At 39.9% G+C, this 20,254-nt stretch overlaps 1 protein-coding gene across 3 annotated transcripts in view; it reads left to right on the top strand.

Annotated features, from left to right (window-relative positions):
* Positions 1–476: 476 nt before the first annotated feature.
* Cast (calpastatin) overlaps positions 477–20,254 on the top strand; it is an 88,717-nt gene continuing 68,939 nt past the window's right edge. For 2 of the 3 annotated variants that reach the window (XM_090331598.1, XM_090331596.1), the window contains exons 1-3: positions 477–581; positions 10,656–10,718; positions 18,953–19,024. In XM_090331598.1, the coding sequence (XP_090187724.1) occupies positions 507–581; positions 10,656–10,718; positions 18,953–19,024 (210 nt within the window). In that variant the 5' untranslated portion in view covers positions 477–506. Of the gene's footprint in view, positions 582–1,127; positions 1,215–10,655; positions 10,719–18,952; positions 19,025–20,254 lie in introns of those variants that run through there. The other variant, XM_090331597.1, reaches the window with a different exon arrangement.

The following is a 20,254-nucleotide window of genomic DNA, read 5'->3' as shown; positions in this document are numbered from 1 at the left end:
CCAGGCTAGGCCAGATTTGTGTGCATAACTCTCAACTAAACTTGCATAGATTGCAGAAAAGGTGTCTAATTCTCCAGATTCTTGCCGGGGTGGGGGTAGGGGGGTGTTAGAAGTTGTGCCGGCCACGCCCAAGCCCAGCTCTGCACCACTGCAAAGTAACCCGAGGAACCCTGCAACCTCCGGGCCCCAGGCTTCCTGACCCACGAAACCTCCAGCAGTCCTGGGCTCCGAGAAAGGTCCCCGGGTGGGGATCCGGGCGGAGGGTGTTACCCCAGGCTGCAGCCGGGGAAGGCCAGGAAGGGGAGGGCTCCGCGGGGCCGGGGGGGAGAAGCGGGGCGGGCAGGCACGGGGCCGGTCGGAAAAGCTGCCTCACCCCGCGTTCTCCGGGCCCTCGCGCTCTGCTCCCCCGCCCTCCCCGAGCTCCCAGCCCGCCCGCCGGCCCGCCCGGACCTCCCTTCGCAGCCTCCGCTCGCCTTCCCGCAGGCTGAGCGCACTGCGGCCTCGCCATGTCCCAGCCCGGCCCGAAGCCCGCCGCCTCCCCGCGGCCCCGGCGCGCCGCGGCTGCCCGCCACACCCAGGAGGTGAGTGGCGCTCGGTTCCGAGCGGTGGGCCTGGAGTGCGGGGAACCTCTCCTGCAGGGACGGGCTGCCTCCCCTGGGCGGGGCAGGGCCTGCTCTGTCTGGCCCCACAACTCTCTCCCCGGCCGGTCGAGGGTCGCTCGCGGCTCGGTGGTCTTCATCCAGCAGAGGGCGGAAGGCGCGTGGGGATCCCCACGGCGGGGGGGCGGGGGGCGGCGTCGGCGGAGTTAGAGGGCGCAGGGGAAGAAAGGTGGCTGAGGAGAGGCGTCACAAGCTTGGAAGGAGAATAAAGATCACCCAGGACCCCCAAAGTGAGAAGGCGCCCTTCACCCCGGGGTCGCGATCTCCGAGGGAAGTCGGGGCCACAGGGCGCGGCTGCGGGGAGAACGCCCTTCCCTAATTAGCTTCGGGGCCAGCGGGAGGGGCGGGGCCCAGGCGGCAGCGGGGGCGGGGCCCAAAGAGGGCGGAGCCTCTGGCCCCGCCCACCTGACAGCTATGGGGATCTTAGGGCTCGGGGCAGAGCACTGAGTGTGAGCCCCACATTGGCCACACAGCACCCCGCGCTGGGTCTTCCGCCTCGCGGCTCGTAACAAGCCGGTGGTCGTCATGGCATTCGCAAGCTGGTGGTACAAGACGGTAAATAGAGGCAGCGATGCCGTAGGCAGGACTGGGAAGGGAGTGCGGGGAAGTTTGTTCGGAGGTGGGGCAGGGCCGGGGTGGGCATGGGGAGCAACCTCCTCCCAGACCTTCCAGGTCGGCTCCGGTGGGGCTGGAGACCCAGCCCGGAGTTGACATCCCCGGAGAAGCGGCGAGACCACACTCGGCTGGCAAATTGAGGGGACGTGCGTGTGTGGCGGGAGGGATTCCGCCCCCCGGGAACGGATTTCTGAATGAACTCAGACGCCACCGGCCTGGAAAGCCTGGAGTTCAACTTGGTTTTCCAGCCCCGAAGTTTTAAAGTTATAGGTGGTTGGCCACTACCATCTCTATATATAAAGGAGAAAGGGTGAGGTCTAGAAGAAAACACCAAGGAACAGAAGTAACTGGGATCAAAATAGTTTGTTGAGAGGAGAGAGAGAGATCGCAAAAGCGATTTATCGCTGCTCTGTACTATAATACTTTGGCTGGGAGATTAGCACGTTTCATTAGTGAAGTGTGTGAATGTCAGGCCTGCCTGTTCGTTTTTGTGATACTCAGTCAAGCTAGCACTTGTTTTGAAACCAGGAAGCATGATTTAATATTAGATTGCTTTCCAAAAAGAAAGAAGCACCAAAGTACCCATATATTTTGCCCCTCTCTCCTTCCTCCTCCTTCTTTACCTCTCCCCCTCCTCACTATATATGCATATGTGGATATATATATGCATACATATATGGTGAAAATTTTAGTATCTATACACGGTGAAATTTTCAAAAGAATTAGTTTTAGCTTGTGGTATTGCGAGGAGCAACAGTATATTAGTCAGACACTCTTCTGAGCTGGAAATCTTTGTGTTGGAATGAGAACATTTTTACTTATCTGACAATGACTGGTTGAGAATCTACTTTTGTGCAAGCCATTCATTGTATTTGCTTTTAAAGTATCTGCAAATATATATGGTAGGGTTTCAGAGTCTGCATGAGACTCAAGATTCTCAAGGAAATTGAGCTAGGCTAGGCTATGAAAAATAGTTTAAATCTCTACTTTCTCACTGTTATGATACTATATCATAAGATATTTGTTTTCCTCAAACTTAGAGTTCATTTTTGTAACTATTATGAAAACAACCATTTTGCTAGTAAAAATCTCTTAAAACCAGCCATATGTCTATTACCAAGCTGTAATTTTCCTCAAATGAGTGCTACTCAATAGAAATAAGAAGCAAGCCACACACGGAATTATATATTTTGTACAAATTACATAACAAGCAAAAAGAAACAGATTAATGCAAACTATATGTTAGTTAACCTATTCCATATTTAGCATGGACTAGATATTTAGCACGGAATCAATGTGTTAACTTTCTAGATGGCCTATGTTAGTTTTTTCATGTGATTGTTCAAAATCCTACGTGTAGTTTGTACTTAAGAGCACATCTCAGTTCAGTTTACACTTCAGGGTGTTTAGTAGCTACAAATAAGTAGTGTCTGTAATACTGGAGAGTAAAACTTTCACATACAGATACAAACCATGCAGTTGTCAACATAGCTTCAAATTCTTCAGAGATTCTACAAAGTCTGCCTGGAAATACTTCAGAAATGTACAGATCCAGTTTATAACATAGATAAACCTACATTCATATATGCATGTTTCATGTGTTGTATGCATTACTATATTTACATATGAAATGCACTGTATGTATATATAGAGACAGGATTTTATAAATTTGTTTGTTGTTGTGTGTATAGATACACACATACACACACACATATATATTTATGTATGGCTAGCCTTATATATAGACATATTCAACAGTAACATATCAAAGATATCAAAAAGTTGGGTCTAGTCAGGCACTGCAGACTCATTCCTATAAATACTAGTTATTCAGGAGGCTGAGATTTAAGGTTCAAAGCTCACAGCCTGCTAGGACAGACAAATCCATGTATACTTACCTTCAGTGAACCAACAAAGAGCTGAATCTGGTAATGCACCTCAAGTGGTAGAACATTAGCCATAAGTGAAAAAAGTAAAGAGAGTGAGAGAGACTCTGAGTTCAAACTCCAGTACTGGTGTGTGCACACAGGGGTGCACACACAAACATATACTCATAAGTATACACACAAACACACACCAAGTTTTATGTCGGCACTGAACGTGAACAAAGTTTTTTTTCCTTATGTTATCCCACAATCAATAGAGTATAACAACTATTTTTCTGACTGTTACATCATAAGAAATTGAAGGATGATTTACAGTATGAGGGAGGATGTACACAGGTGATATGCAGACACTATGTTGTTGATGTAAAGGTCCTGCACACCTGCAGACTTTTGTATCCTAGGATTGCAGGATCAATTTCCATGGATTGTATATGAGCATATGCAACTTGGAGTACTTCTGGTAAATTTTACATCCGAAGTATCTGTAAGCCAAATGCTGGTGGCTCGTGTCTGTAATCCTAGCTAGTCATGTGTCTGAGATTTGAGGATCTAGTTTTGAAGCCAGTCTGGGCAATAAAGTCTGTGAGACTCTCATCTCAATAAACTGGGAATGGTTCTGTGGCTCAAAAGATAGCGTGCTAGCCTTGAGCAAAAGGAGGTCAGGGACAGTGCAAAGACCCAGAGTTCAAGCCCCATGACTGCAGAAAAATAAGTAAAGTATATTTTATTGGATCCTTCAAATACTTTCTGAGTCTGTGAATAGCCTAACTTTGAAAAATTCTGTTTCCTAGCTTTCCAATTTAGACAGAGGAAAAAAAGATAGTTTAAAAAGAAGATAATTAAAAGATGTGCTCATTTAAGAGCATGTCACCTATAGAGTTAGTCAGTAAAACATTGCATTGTATGTTTTCATGCTAACAATGCTTTCTGAAGAATTTTGTGATGACATTCAAAATACAAAATATGGAAAACTACATTTGAAAAAGCTAATAGTGATAATCACTATTAGGTAAGAGTAATTTGGCTTAGAATAGTAATCAGATCTCTGAGTCAGAAGTTGATTCTATTAGCCCATGCTAATTAAAGGTATTTCTTACCTTAATTAGACGCATAGCTCCAGTGACAGCATGGACAAAAAACTAAGTCATTTAGGAGGCTCCATGATTCCAACCAGCCTAGGAAGAATATTGTAAGCTCTCCATAGCAGAACAGACTACTTGCTGCAAGGAATTTTAGAAAAAAGAAAGCAAAGTTTCGTGTTTGCAGAAAGGGCCTCCATAGGGTAGCGGGAGGGCTGAAATGAAATACATATTTCTCCTTCTGGCTTGCAATCTCTGAATAGGTTGTTTTTTTGACTGTATTTTTGAGTCTTTTTACACTCAGATTGACATCTGAAGATACTGTGTTTCATCAGTTTTGATAATTCTCAGGAAGTTTAATTATATTATACAAGTACTTTTTAAAGGATGATGTCCTGCAATGGGGGTGGAAACAGAGGGTGTCATTTGAGATTCCAAAGCAGATTGGTGGGTAATTAGTTCTAACCGGGTTATCTTGATGCCATTGCCAGACATCTCCAAGCACACCATCCATACCTTGTCCCCTTTTATGTACTTTTAAGGTGGAAATTGTATTCAAGCAATAATGAAATTTCTCCTGTTCTCACTTTCTTTTATATGAGAACTTCCCCAGAAATCTTTATAACAACCAGAACAATTTAAAGGACCACAGAGGAAACAAACTATACTAGGTATCTTTTAATGAAGAAAATTGCAAGAGCAACTTTATCCAATGACCAGGAGTCAATGCAGAAAGAAAAATGGTCAATGGCCAGAGGCTTCTGAAAATGTCTGGAGCTTCTTTGGTCCAGAAAAGTCACAGGACTCGGGTGTGAAGTGATAAAGGATAATTATGCTCTCACTTGCTTACTGTCCTTGTGCAGTATGTCATTTTCTATGTATAATACTGAAGACACAAAAACTGCATAGGTGGCTTGTGCCTGGCCTTCTCTTGCATTTCTTATGTATAAGACCATAGGAGCATCCTAGCTGCAAGAAAGTAACCATTGACATTCTTATTAAATCCACTTTAATTTAGAGAAATCATTCTTCCTGCAGATATGTCACAGAGAGATGAGAGAAACGATCCTGGCAAGGATCCTGGGTAACTTTTCCCTCAATCTGCCTCACTTCCCCTCCCGAATGTATGAGATTACAGACAAGTGCCACCTTACCCAGCCCTCATTTCTTGCCTTTCCTTATTACATACCAATGACACTTAGCTCATACTAGACACATGTTTTTTTTTTCTCTTAGTAAATAAACCTTTTCCCTCACAGAAGCCTTTTTCCATGAGTTTGAAATTTTTTAGTATTAAAACTACAACAGTAAGCTGGGCACGGTTGCTCACGCCTGTGATACTAGCTACTTAGAAGGCCGAGATCTGAGAATCCCAGTTCAAAACCAGCCTGGGCATTAAAAAGTCCAAGTCTGTGAGACTGTTATCTCCAATTAACCACAAGAAAACTGGAAGTGATGCTGTGGCTCAGGGGGTAGAGTGGTAGCCTTGAGCTGATAGTGCTCAGGAACAACACCCGGGCCCAGAGTTCAAGTCCCACAACTGACAAAAACAAAAAGACTAGAATAGTAAAAATTTTGTCTTTGGGTGGCTCTGGGAAGACAAAATACTCAAAATCAGGGAATCCCGAACTTTTTTGTGGATTTTTTTTTTACAAATGCATGAAAGAAGAAAAAAGAATGTAATGAGCTCTCCATATGTAAATCAGCTGGCACCCACTGAGCGTTGTTACTACCTTATTTTATCTGTCAAATCTCTGTAGTCAGTCCCCTCAGTCTTCCAAAAATAGAAAGCACAGAAGTTTTATTGTTGAACCTGTAACTTGCTTTAGATTATTGGGAAAATGAATTTTCTATCCCTCATGTAAGTATAATATGGAAGGGTAATATGGTGTTATTTGAAGATGTAAGGCTGATATAATAAACAGTTATTATTTAGCAAAGCACAAAACAAAACTTGTCAGGTGCTTAGCAAGCAGGTGCCTTGACTTCAAAACCCAATGTTGCCAAAACAAAACTAAAAAATCTAAACAACTAAAAAGCATTAAATTCTTTTTTCCTAACATTGATAGCCTTAGAAAATGAAGTTTTGAGATATTTTCTGATTTCTCATATTCATTTCATTGTTTAACAGTTCACCATAATCAAATTGATACCAGGGCAAAAGAAGAGAATGAAATAACTGATAGTACTCTTCAAATGAGTAGACATTAGGCCAACATCCTCTTTTAACTTTCAACAAATATGCCTTATCCTGGGATAGGCATTTGTCCCATTTTACAAGGAGAAACTGAAAGATGAAATGATTTGCGCAAGGTATCATAATCTTCCAAACCCATTCTCTTTTTATCCTGTTAGAGTTTGTGGCAGTCAGCAGAGACAGAAAAAGGATTCTGAGTATTTAAGACAAAAGTAATGTGTAATGCAGAAAGTTGGTTGCCCAGGTTACAGGGAAGGATGAGGCAACTCATAGATTAAAGGAAGCTGCTACCAATCATTCCTAGGCTGAGGAACAGAAGAAGCTACAGAACAACATCACAGAAATTAGAACAACATCTGGCTTGGCTTGCAGGAGTTACTATGTACTCTAAAGGGGCCCCAGAGCAGAGAGAGTAGGGGAAAAGCTCATATCTCTAGTTCCTTACCAACCTGCCTTCCAGTGCCTCTACTTGACCAAACCCAGCTTGAGGCCATCCACTAAGACAATTAACCTCCTGTGATCTCAACACAGCAGAGATATAGCAAGAATCACCTGCACGTGATAGGTCCAGAATCTGCCCTAAGAAGAAGACTATTTAAAAGTAGGAGCAGGGGCTTCAAGTTTGGCCTAGTGCTAGAGTGCTTGCCTAGCATGCATGACGACCTGGGTTCGATTCCTTGGTACCACATACATAGAAAAAAGAAATAAAAGCTGGAAGTGGTGCTCAGGCTCAAGTGATAGAGCTCTAGCCTTGAGGAAAGCCCAAGGGCAGTGATCAGGCCCTGAGTTCAAACCCCAGGACTGGCCAAAAAAACAAAAAGCAGGAGCAGCTCTGCACCTTGGTCTAGCTGTTGTCTGCCAAATAATCTAGTTTTAACAAGCAGAAAAGAAACAATGGGGAGGGGGAGCATTAATTTGTACATTTTACATATTTTTTTCAGCCTTTCTCTTTTATCTAGTTTACTGATTAGGAAAGTACTTTTGGGGCAATATTTAGACAGCTTTATTTTTTTTCAACTGTTTTTTAAATATTTTTATTTTTTGTATTTGCTTTTATCAGTACTTGAGATTGAACCCACTACATTGTACTTGTTAGGTTAGTGCTTTGCCACTGAGTTATAGAAGGCTTTTTTTCTTTTTTTTAAAAACTATGGTTATTTAATCAAGATTGTTGTAGTTCCACCCCTTATCTAAAAAACTAAGAATGTAGTTAACCATCTGGTTGGGAAGGCAAGATATATATAAGGTAACTAATCAACAAGAAGTATAAATACAATGGAGTGTTCATTTATTTGCTTTACTAGGAAAAAAGAGACCTGTGTAAATATGAAGATAAGATACTCCACTGTCAGGGCAAAGCTCAGGAATGGGGACAGGAAGGAAATAACCATGCACACACAAACACTGAACTCCCTCATGGAGCTGTCAGTTTACCAAGGCGGAGCCAGAGCTGTCCTAGACTGCCTGACCCCATGGGTACATACTCAGTGGACTAGTATGAAGAGCAGAAGTTTCCTTATACTGTCATGGTGTCCAAAAATCTTTCCTCAAAACCAGTGATTCCCAAAGCCAGCTCCATATTAGAATTAGGTGGGGAAATTTAGAAAATAATTACATGCCCAGGCCCTAGGTTAGTCAAATAAAATCTAACCCCCAACTCTCTGCACCAGCATTTCCCATCTCCTTAGAGCCTAGGACATACGCCAAAACATGGCGCCTACTGCTAACCATGCCCAGTATCGCCTCTACCCCAGCACTTCTTTGCCAGTATTTACAGCAGTGGTCTAGAGCTAGTCTAGAGTTATCTGCTTCTGATCAAGATACTGCCACAGCTATCTCTGGATATGTATATATTGAGCTCACTGGCCTATCTCCAAGTTGAAAATTTGGAATTACCTTCGATTTTATTCGGATGTGATTTGGAAACCATATAGTTGACTCACTTAAGTTCAGTGTCTTCTCAGGCAGATACCACCACCATAACTTTATTTTAGATGTTTCTGTCTCCCCCTAAAAGAAATTTCATACTTAAAAGAGTTTTTCCCCCAATCTCAGAAGCATACAACCTTTTGTATTCTTTTTGCAGCTAGACTTACATTACAGGAACTGTTTTCTGTCTGTTAGGAATGGAACTTTGTTTTTATTTTATTTGTACCTTTATCTGACCAAGGACAGATGTGGTTACCAAAGATGTATTCATTTCAAGAGTGAAAACAGGTTTTTAAAATATTTCTTCATAGTACAAGATAAGGAAATACTCTTATTGGCGATTTCCTCTGGCTGGGAACCCCTGGAATACTTACCACATTTACTCATCACATTTTGTCCTCTCTGTGGATTTATTCTCCCCATGAAGTTAAGACTGACATCCTACCTTACTCTTGCTGGCCTCATTTCCAGCTGATAATGAAGACACATTTCTCTTAAGCATTGGATATTTGATTGATTTCATAAGCATATAAGTTCTAGTATAAGGGGATTTTTTTTCCGGTGAGGTTTTGTTCATTTTGTTTTCACTTTAAAGCATTATACTCAAAGGTTTTCTTTCCTTATTTGTATCTTTTTATTTATATATTTATTCTGGTACTAGGGCTGGAACTCAGGAACTGGGTGCTGTCCTTTACCTTTTCCAATCAAAGTTAGCTTTCTACCATGTAAGCCACAACTCCACTTCTGGTGTTTGTTTTTGTTGTTGTTGTTGTTGTTTGTTTGGTAGCTATAACTGAAGATAAGAGTCTTTATGGGTTTTTCTGCTTGGGCTGGCTTCAAACCATGATTCTTAAATCTCAGCCTGAACCACCTGTGCCTGGCTTTTAAAAAACTTTTAGATTGACTGATTATTATGATACATGGATTTGAACTTGGAGTTCTACTGATCAAGCATTGAAACCTTGTTGAGTTTAATGAATTCCATCCACTGATCTGTGAGAGGGTTTTCTTCTGGGGAAGAATTTTAAGCTCATGAAAGTTACTAGTTGTTTATACAAAAAATTCCTTCCTTCCTTCCTTCCTTCCTTCCTTCCTTCCTTCCTTCCTTCCTTCCTTCCTTCTTTCCTTCCTTCCTTCCTTCCTTCCTCCCTCCCTCCCTCCCTCCCTCCTTCCTTCCATTCTATTTGTTGATAAGATTAAAGGTAGTGTTATCTACTTCCATTTAATGTTATAAACAACCGAAGTAAAGAACTTCCTTTGTAACCTTTTTCCTTTTACTAGAACTGTGTGTGTCTCTGAAGAACAACAAATTGCTACTATTCTATTTTCTTATTTACAAAACCAAACAAACTGCTTTTTTATATCAAATAAGAATTTATATGAAATTGCCTTGTAAAACATATAGGATGATATAAATTATCACTATTACTATTATTACTCTTCCTAATTTTATTTTTTTCTACATATGTATACTGTGTTGTTCTCTAGGGAACACAGCAGTACTTCATGATTTTCTTTCACTGTGAATGATGAAGACTAAATAATGAGCTGATATTTGGCTCTCTTTTCTCATAATATGAAAGAAATAAAAATACTTTTTGTCTCACCTTTTAAGGAGCACACAAATACTTCTCATTTCTCAAAACATCGGTAAACTTTGTGGGTCATTTGATCACAAAACAAGAGCAATATGCTTCTCAAAGCTTCTGTGTTCCATATGAAAATATATTCATCACCAACATCCTTGTAGTAATAATTCTGTTCCTACACACAATGCAATTCTAAATAAGCAGGAGAAATTGCATGTGTGGCTATCATTTTTGCATGGGTGCATATTCTGATGGAATAACTCTAGAGACTTTCAAGAACTGGTGAAAATAGTGGATGGCTAAGGATGCTGAGGTGAGCACAGCTGTGTCCATGCTGAGCTGAGGCTTAAGTCTGGCTTCAGAAGCAACATGGTCTTTCAGAGATCTCATCTCCATGATGAACCACTTGTCTCCCATACTAGTAATTTGGGTTTCAAAATCTATGAAGCATTTTGTAGGAGATTACCATCAATGCTGCATCTGGTTAATTACCATCTTGACTTCCAGGATCTCAAATGAGTGCCTACATCACCACCTTGGTTTTTGAAACCTCCTGTCAATATGTGATTGCTAGTATTCTAAGCTGAAAAATTAAAGGGGTGCTAATTTGTCATGCTTGTGTCTGTAGTCCTTCTGGATTAGAGGCACTATTACCTTGTATAACCTCCCTCTATTAAATATTTTCTTTTTCATGTTTACAGCATGTCAATGAAAAAAGCAGTGGGCCTTCTTCCAAACAAGGAGAAAAGAAAGGATCAGATGAGGTAATTCACACAATATTGGGAATCATTGGCTCTTGTCTTTAAGTTCTGACTTCTTTCTTGAACTATTAAGTAATGATGTAGTAAGGAGTCCTGGGAATACTGACATTAGCCTTAGATAAGAGTTGATTCAAGACAAAGACCTGGAGGTAAAAGCTGACACACTGAAAACTTTACAGGAAGGAATAGGAGATACAGTAGGCCTCCTTGGCACAGGTCAAAACTTTCTTAATAAGGACCAAGAATCACAACAAATCAGAGAAAGGCTGGATAAGTGGGACTGCATTAAACTGCAGAGCTTTTGTATGGCAAAGGACATAGCTAGTAAATTAATTAGGAAGCCTACAGAGTGGGAGAAGATCTTCACCAACCAAACAATGGACAAAGGCCTCATATCTAAAATATATCAACAACTCAAAAAATTGAATCACTACAAAACTAATCTCCAAAGTAACATCCATCCCATTAAAAAATGGGCCAAAGACTTAAAGAGAGTCTTCTCTGAAGAAGAAACAAAAATGGCCTATAGACACATGAAGAAATGCTCAACATCTCTGGTCATAAAAGAAATGCAAATCAAAACAACTCTAAGATTCCACCTCACTCCAGTTAGAATGGCCAGGATCAGGAAAACGAATAATAACAGATGCTGGAGGGGATGTGGCCAGGAGGGATCACTACTACACTGTTGGTGGGAGTGCAAACTCATTCAACCACTATGAAAAGCAGTGTGGCAGTGCCTCAAAAGGCTAAACATAGAGCTCCCCTATGACACAGCAATTCCACTACTTGGCATTTACCCAACCATCCAGAAACAAGGGCATACTAAATCTACTAGCACAACAATGTTCATTGCAGCACTATTCACCATAGCAAAGATATGGAACCAACCTAGATGTCCCTCAGTTGATGAGTGGATCAACAAGTTGTGGTATTCCTACACAATGGAATTCTATGCTGCTGTCAGAAAGAACGACATTGCCCCATTTGTTAGGAAATGGAAAGTCTTAGAAAAAATCATATTAAGTGAAGTAAGCCAGACTCAAAGGAACTTAGGCTCAATGGTTTCCCTCAGTCGTCATAATCAGGAGAAACCTTGGGCTCTACTAGCAGAGATCTGCAATAGAGCAAAATCTTGATACATAAGGCCATGTAGTATGAAGCTAATTGAAAGGACCTCCAGGATATCGAAACAAATGATTGTTGTCCTTAATGTACTATGTTGTCTCTCATCTCCTTTGCTGTCCCTTGGTCATCTCATATTGTTATAGTATCTCACTTTGTTATCTGATATATTGAATTTATTTGTATTTGGTTATTTGAAATTTGATAGGGAAGGGGGGAAAACCAAGATGGGTGGGGGTGTGGGGGGGGGAGGGAAATGGGTACCAAGACATGTGAAAGGGTATCAATGTATGTGAATTAATGCCCCTTCTATCTGGCAAATATCATGTAACCCTTTTACTAATTACAATAAAAAAAATGAAAAAAAAAGATTTGATTCAAGAATGTAAGTGGAAATCATGAAAATAATTTTAAGTGATTCTTAAAAGAAACCCAGATAGCTACAATTTAGAACTAGAACTCATTTTAATTTTATTATCTTTTAGTAGTTGTACAAAGGAATTTGCATTCGACAAAATATTATATGAATATGCTTCCGATCAATGTCACCCCTTTTATCATTCTCCCCCATCCCTCCAAACCCTTCCCCTTTCCTCAATTTTTAAAGTTTTGTAAGCTGTAGATTGAGTCTGAGAACTCAGTTTTTAAAGTGTTTCCCCTGGATGAATTGGTGACTTTTAACTGTTTGGCTGGCGAGTATGACAGATATAGAAGAAGGGCAGTCAAAAGCTGTGGTGGGAAAGGCAATATTTTCATAGGAGTGTACCATGAAACGACAGCGATGGCCTGGTTCAACCAGTCATTCAGGTTTGGAGACAAAAAGGAAACAGAGCCACTGGTATCCTATCTGTGGAAATACTAGTAAAATCAAATCCCCCCACTTTCTGATGGGATGTCTTTATACCCTTGAGTTTCTCCTTGTACTGAATGATGCACTGTTCTTAGGTGAACATCAACACTGACCTACTTGGCTGTTGAAGGGTCATGTGAAAGTCCTGGCCTTCAAACCTGATTGAATTTGCCTCCCTTTCTTGCTTTCTAGTAGATTTTATCCCCTAGTCTGTAATTGTTTCTTTTTCTGGGTTTTAAATTTTTATTTTATTTTTGGCAGAATTGGGGTTTGAGCTCAGGGCCTCTTGCTTGCTTAGGCAGGTGCTCTACCACTTCAGCCACTCTAGCAGTCTCTTTCTGCATTGGTCGTTTTTGAGATAGAACCTGGCTTTATGCCTGTGTTGGCTTCTACAGATACTCTCCTGTTTGTGCTTCTCTACATGGCTGAGATGAGAGGTGGCCATCAGTATACACAGCCCTGGTGATAGCTGGGGATAACAGGTAGGTAGGCATGTACCATTGTACTCAGACATTGATGGACATGGAGTGTGATCAACCTTTTCTTTTCCCCAACCTGGGCTGACATCCAAAGTAGTTCCTCAGTTTCTACCTTCCAAGTTGTTGGGATTATGGGCTTGAGACAACATGCCTACTTCTGTTATTTCTTATCATAGAATTTTTTAAAAAAAGTATGCCTCTGAAAGGCAAACATCATAAAAAGTAGGTAGAATGGTCTACTGTTCCTTTAGAAAATATTAAATTCAAATTTTACATGTCTCTGCCACACTACATTTGATATTTAACTATGTGTCTAGATCACAAAGCCACTCATCTCTGTATTGATAAAATACTTGGAAAACAGTGAAGAAGCCATATTATAAATGCCAACAGGGTAGAGGCGAAGGTGTGTGCGTATACAGAGGTAGATTGTACTTCGTTTTTGAAATGAGAAGGCTGAATATTTATCTCAAAAGGAAGAAGAGATTTTTCATTTGTCAATAGCCATTGAAACAATTATGAGGTTGTTTTACAACATCACTGGAAAATTCACATTTACAATTTCTGCCCTTATGCAGGAGCTGGGAATATCAGGGGTTTTTGTTTGCTTTATTTTTGCTTCGTTATTTTCCTCTGCTTGTTTTAACCAGCAGCAAGAAGACAGGAAACAATCTGTCTTGTTCTCATCTATGAATTATTGGTTTTGATGAAACAAAGTCAACCGTTTATTTGAACAAAGAATGATTCATGAATCAAGCTGTGGAAGAGTGTCACAGAGTTTTGGTCTCTCACCAAGCCTTTTTTTCATCAAAGTTAAAAGAGTTGGCTTTTGGTCATTAATATATATTTCTAGCATGCACGAAGACCTGGGTTTGATTCCTTGGTACCACATATATAGAAAAAAGCTGGAAGTGGTGCTGAGGCTCAAGTGGTAGAGCTCTAGCCTCAAGAAAGTCCAAGGACAGTACTAAGGCCCTATCCATCTATCTATTCCTAAAATAATCTGTTCCCAAAGATTCTAATTACTTATGCAAGGTGTAACTAAGCATTGAAGAGAGAAAACTGACCTATATCAGACATTATTTTAGTCTGAATGTTCAAGATTATAAAACCAGGTGTAATATGGATTTGTTGTTTGTCCTACTCATCGTCTATGATCAGTTTCATCTTTTCTTCTCATAGTTACTGGAGGTAGATTTTCTGACTCTTCTAACTTCTTTTATCAGTACTCTGCTGACTAAGAAATGAGATTAGGAAAGTTTTAGTCATCAACATCCCTGGCCATAAAGGAACATTAAATCAAAATAACACTAAAATTCTATCTCGCCGCAGTTATATTGGCCAACATTGAGAATCTGAATAATAAATGCTGGCAAGAAAAGGAACCCTACTGCACTGAAGGTTGGAATGGAAACTAGTACAATCACTGTGGATGGCAGTTTGGAAGTTTCTCAAAAAATTAAATGTAGAACTTCCCTAGGTCATTTACACCAAACATAACAACTCGGGTTATGGTAAAGACATTTGCACAGTCATGCTCACTGCTGTGCTGTTCACAATAGCCAAGTTATGGAAATAGCCCCAGTGCCATACAGTAAATGAGTAGACCAAATATAGAATATATAACAATGGAACTTTACTTGTCTATTAGAAAGAATAATATTATGTCATTCACAGGGAAATGGATGGACCTAGACCGGTCATGTTAAGTGAAGTAAACCAAGCTCAGAGAGAAAACCTAATGTAGATATTCACACACAATCAACTAAAAGATGACAGATTCTCTTAGTGGAGGAACTCAAAGGCTTAACTTCTTTGAACATCTAAAATACTATTTATCAAAATGAATTTCATAAAATAAAAATGTCATTTTGGTTTTGGTTGTTTGTTTTGTTTTTGTCTTTTTAGGGATAGCAAAAAGAAATGGAGGGAGGAAGGGTGAACAAATGCAGTCATGGTATTCAATATATATGATGTTGAAAAAGGAACTATGCAATTTGTGAGCAGGGACAAAAGGGAGGAACTGGGAGAGAATGAAGAAAGGGGTGACGTTATTCAAGAAGAAATTGTACCCATTACCTAACTTGAAGAATTGTAATCCTTCTGTACAATTCCTTGGTAAAAAAATTATTTTCTTTTAAAAAAAGAAAGTTTGAGCCAGATATAGTCTGGCTTGTTTGTAATCCCAGCTACTCTAGAGGTGGAGATAGGATGATCCCAGTTAAAGGCCAATCTAGGCAACATATTAACATGCTATCTCAAAAATAAAACAAATCATACCAAAACAAATACATATTTTTGGAGGTGTAGTAATACATTTTCAAGTTAGCATGCCCTATAAAAGATTAACTGCTTATCACCAAATGTATGAAAATGTTCTGATAAGGCTTTTGAACCCAAATCATATTGGGAATTTGCTTTCTCTGTTTCTGGGATCCTTGGGAGTTTCTCTTCTTTTCTCAATTATTTTCTTGTGTTTCACTTAGAAGCATAACAGAGTCCCAGAGGATAATTTTAGAGGCTATAGCAAGAAGAAAATACGTTTAGAGTTAAGTAAGAACCATCAATATATTGTATGAAGTTCAGAACTCTCTTTTTTGCTATTGTCAATAGATCTGACCTTTTGGGGGGGTGACTTCTGTATATTATATCTGCAACAATTTTAAGAATGATGCAACTAAGCTGTCATTTGTCAATGCTGCATTTGTAATACAAATGCCTGAGAATGGAGTATGGCGAAAACCTAGGAAAATGTGTTTGTTTGTACAAACAAACATTATGGACCTGTCAAGTTCTTCACCTATACAGGGCAATTTTAAGACAAAATGGTGCTGGACTCACAAGCCTAAGATAGAATGACTAGACAGCAAGAAAAAGGAAGCATGAAGACATTTAACACGAGCATCTTTAAATACAGTGGAACAAAGAGCTCTTCCAAACCTGCAATCAAGTCTATTTAAAGTACTTAACTGACACACCTGGCCACAGGGGAGTGGGAAGGGAGGGGAGAGCAGAGGGTAGGGAAGGAAGGGGTTTAACAAGGCCCTAGAGAATGAAATTTAAAGCATAAAATGGCATGATCTTACAGAGTCAATTTTTAAATTTCAAGATTTAAAAATATATGTACGCTTATGACTAAAGGATGGAAGATAAGAGTAGAAGAGTGTAGTAGAAGAGACATTTTTATTGTCTTAGCAGAATGAGCAGACCATTTTCCTGATTACTTACCTTTTTCCTTTAAAAAAACCCTCCTATACAAGGGTAGCTTTTAGGAAGGTGGTCATCATTTACATCCCGGTGCATGTCCTTATGTTATGTCTTTGTTGTGTGTGTATACTCATCTTTCAGTGTTTGTGAGGAGCTGGCTCCAGGAACCTATACAAATACTAAAAACTCACTGATGCTCAAGTCCTTACATAAAGTTATATACCATTTCCATACAACTGAAATCTTCTGGTGTAGTTTAAATCATCTCTAGATCACCTAATGCAAAGTAACTGCATGCAAATAGTTGTATTGTTTTTGGAAGTAATTGGTGGAAGTCTGTATGTGTTTGGGTTTTCTAACAAGTATTTGTTATATAATACAAATAGAAAAAAATTCTCATGGCAGATTCCAGCTAATGTAGTAGAATACATTTACAGGCTTCCCAGAGGAGCCAGAGCCTGGCATGTGGGTGTGACTGTCTTGAGTAGAGTCTTCAGCTCAGTACTGATATATGACCTTCCTTAAGAGACCAGATGCTAAGGACAGGTGTTCCAGGCAGCTGGGAAATGATCTAACCTCTTTAGGCTTAAGTTTAATGGTGAAATTGAGTTGAATGACCCTGTCGCTCTATTCTTGTCTTTATGTTGGACTTCCCTTCTTTTACTAAGAGTCTGTTTATACATTATGCTTATCTGAAACTATTTGTGAATATACGCATATCATGAAAAGGCCTTGCTTGCAATCTGGATATTATTTAAGCTATGTACTCCTTTCACCATTCCTCACGTCATGCCCACATGATTCCTTTTTGGCAACGCTTGTTTCTGTTTCATTCATCTAGAATTTGCTTCCTTGGTTGATAGTCATGCCATGTACTTGGGAGTGTGTTTATTCTACTTCAGGGCCTCGCTTGTCATTTCTGAAAAATTTCCACTTTATAAAGACATGCTATTCCGATAATCTTCATGAAGTACTATAAAAAGCTGTCAACTTGTGGACACATAGCTATTATGCTGTGAGGACAATAAGCTAACTTTGATTTCTCTTGTTAGATTGGACAATATTTACCTTGAAAATGAATACTTCCCTTCAGACTTCCATGGGAGACATCTTTAAAAGAAATAAAGCAATTTTAGTTTAGCTAAATATTTTCTAAATGTTAAAGAGTTAAGCCAAGTCATTCTCAGTTGTACACACAAACTTCTTGCTGCACAAAGAGCACTAACCAGCTAATGCATAGCCAACCATCCATGGTTAGTCTTCCCATGCAGACTTGATTGTGTGCTTCTTTGGAACACAGATAAGGGATTTAGGGCTGGGAGGCTGGCCTAGTGGTAAAGTGCTTGCCTATCATGCATGAAGACCCAGGTTTGATTTCTCGGTACGATGTACATAGAAAAAAGCCAGAAGTGGTGCTGTGGCTCAAGTGGTATAGTTCTAACCTTGAGAAAGCCCAGGGACAGTGCTCAGGCCCTGAGTTCAAGGCCCAGGACTGGAAAAAAAAAAGTAAGGGATTTAGGCAGGCAGGCCTTTTTGATACAGAAACTATGTGTTTTACTTTCTCTTTATCATTTACTTTCTTTTTATCAGTTAATATATAAGAAAACTTGAAAGAGCCCTTTTAAACATCTATTGACCCCATCAATAGAAAATAACCCCACATATATGTTAGGGATCATGTAACATCTACTTTTAATTCTGAGTTACCTTTCTTTAAAATATGAATAATAAATGCTTCCATTTAATGAACTGTCACTCAGTCATGACCTACCTCCCACTCCTTTTATGAGGGGCTAGATATATGATGGAACAGTTGGAAGCAGACCTCTTGTCTTTCACTAGCTGTAATCAGGGCCACCCATATTGCATATGCATTCTACCTCTGTCCCTCACTTACAAAACCCATTTTATAACCATAGTGGAGGGTTCGTATTAGTAAATGTGAAGATTTAATTGTCATTATATATGGTACTTAATACGCACAGAACAGTCAGAACAGTGTTCTAATGGGTTTTCCTATTAGTGTATTTAATTCTGATGTTCTAATAGAATGATTGCCTGTCGCATCAAAAACCAAGATGCATAACTATTCATATATTGTGATCTACTTTTGATGTTATAGTATTTAATGAGTATGTGTGAATAAAAAAGGCTTTTATTCTTGTCATTTCCTCAGGGTAAATTTTCACATGTAAGGTTACATCTTTGGTATACCCTGCTAAATCACCCTCCATTATGAGTGTGTCATTGCCCATGTTCTGTAGAACTGTGAAAAACAGGACTCCTCCCCTCCCCCACCACACAGCAAGTGAGTGATGTCTCCAGAAGAAATGAATGCCAGGAAATCACAATGCATTTTACAATTCTGAATATTGAACAACTGGGATTTATGCAAATTTCCTTTCCATTTCACTATTTATATACTCTGCAGGAATAGAAACAACTTAAAAAGGAATGTGTTTAAAATATTGTTTTGATTTTTGTTTGAGAAGATATGTATATTGATAGCAACATATGCATTTGTGTGGTTAAGGCATCTTCTCTCACACCATTAAAATAATATTTTTGTTTTCCAGAAAAAAACACTGGGCGTTGGGAGCAGTCACCCCTCCAGAGCTCATGCCAGTGGAGCAGCCTCAGGCACCAAGGTCAGTCATTTGCCTGAGTAAGAAGTGATCCTGTTCCCTTCTCACCCCTCAGCCTGTTGTCAGTGGGTGGAGCTTCAGAGGAAAGGAAAGAGTTATAAGTCACTCCAAAGTTTTTAACAAAATGTCATTTCTGTGTTTGAGGAAAAGATGTAGTGTTCTATTATTTGGATAATTTAAGATGCATAACAAAACCATTGTGTTATGATTCTTTCTTGCAAATACCAGGTATTTAATAGATACTATGGTAAATATCCATAGGTAATAGTACACCCACTGTGATCAATACTATCCTCTACCTCTTGCAGAAAATAATTCGAATCTTCTTTATGAGCGTTAACCCACCAGGCTCCTGCTAAGTGCTGTATATAATTCTCCCATGTAATCCCCTCATAGCTTTGTTGTTTATATTCCTTCTTATTTAAGGAAACCCAGGGCTCAGACAGCTGAAGTGACTGGTTAAAGTCACAAAGCCAGTAAGATGGTGGTAGGACCTGAACCAGGTTTTTCATTTAAACAATGTTCTTGACCATGCTGGGTACCATAAATCCTGACTCCAAATCACTCTAAAGTTTTGAAGGCACCCAAAGCAGTCATAATTTATGACTGAGCAATTCTTGTAATATAAATAAACCAAAATTTCGCAACCTTTTTTTGCCTTCCCCCTTTCCCTCCCTCCCTTCCTCCCTCCTTCCCTCCTCTCCTTCTTCCCTAGTAGTGGAGCTTGAACTCAGGACCTGGGTGCTGTCCCCAAGTCTGTTTGTGCTCAAAGCTAGCACTCTACCACTTGAGCCACAACTAGCTACTTCCTACTTTTGAATGGTTAATTGGAGATAATAGTCTCTTGGGGACTTTTCTGTCCAAGCTGGCTTTGAACTCGATCCTCAGATCTCAGCTTCGTGAGTTGCTAGGAAATCAGGTGTGAGCCTCCACCAGAATTACTGTGATATAGTGTTGTAGGTTCAGCATGTGGTTGGAATCCAAACTGAAGTTTTTCTTGAAAGGCCTAAGCATCCAGGCCTTTGCCAGCACGCTTCACCCAATCTTTCTGAGGTGGGCAGTTATTTGGAACTTATTCCTCTCTCCTCAGGAAGTTGTAGAAGCTGGAAAGTGGAAAGTGAAGGTGTTCTAGCTGGCTCTTCATTGTTGTACAATTTAAAAAGCAAACCTGCAAAATTTGTTCCTTGGCTTTCAAAAATACTATCCTTTCTTTCCTGTACTACTCTCTCTCTT

This window comes from Megascapheus bottae, chromosome 4, assembly GCF_031878675.1.
Source record: "Megascapheus bottae isolate mThoBot1 chromosome 4, mThoBot2.hap1, whole genome shotgun sequence".
Taxonomy (NCBI): Eukaryota; Metazoa; Chordata; class Mammalia; order Rodentia; family Geomyidae; genus Megascapheus; species Megascapheus bottae.
The sequence above is the reverse complement of the archived record's forward strand: the minus strand, read 5'-3'. Positions and strand labels throughout refer to the sequence as shown.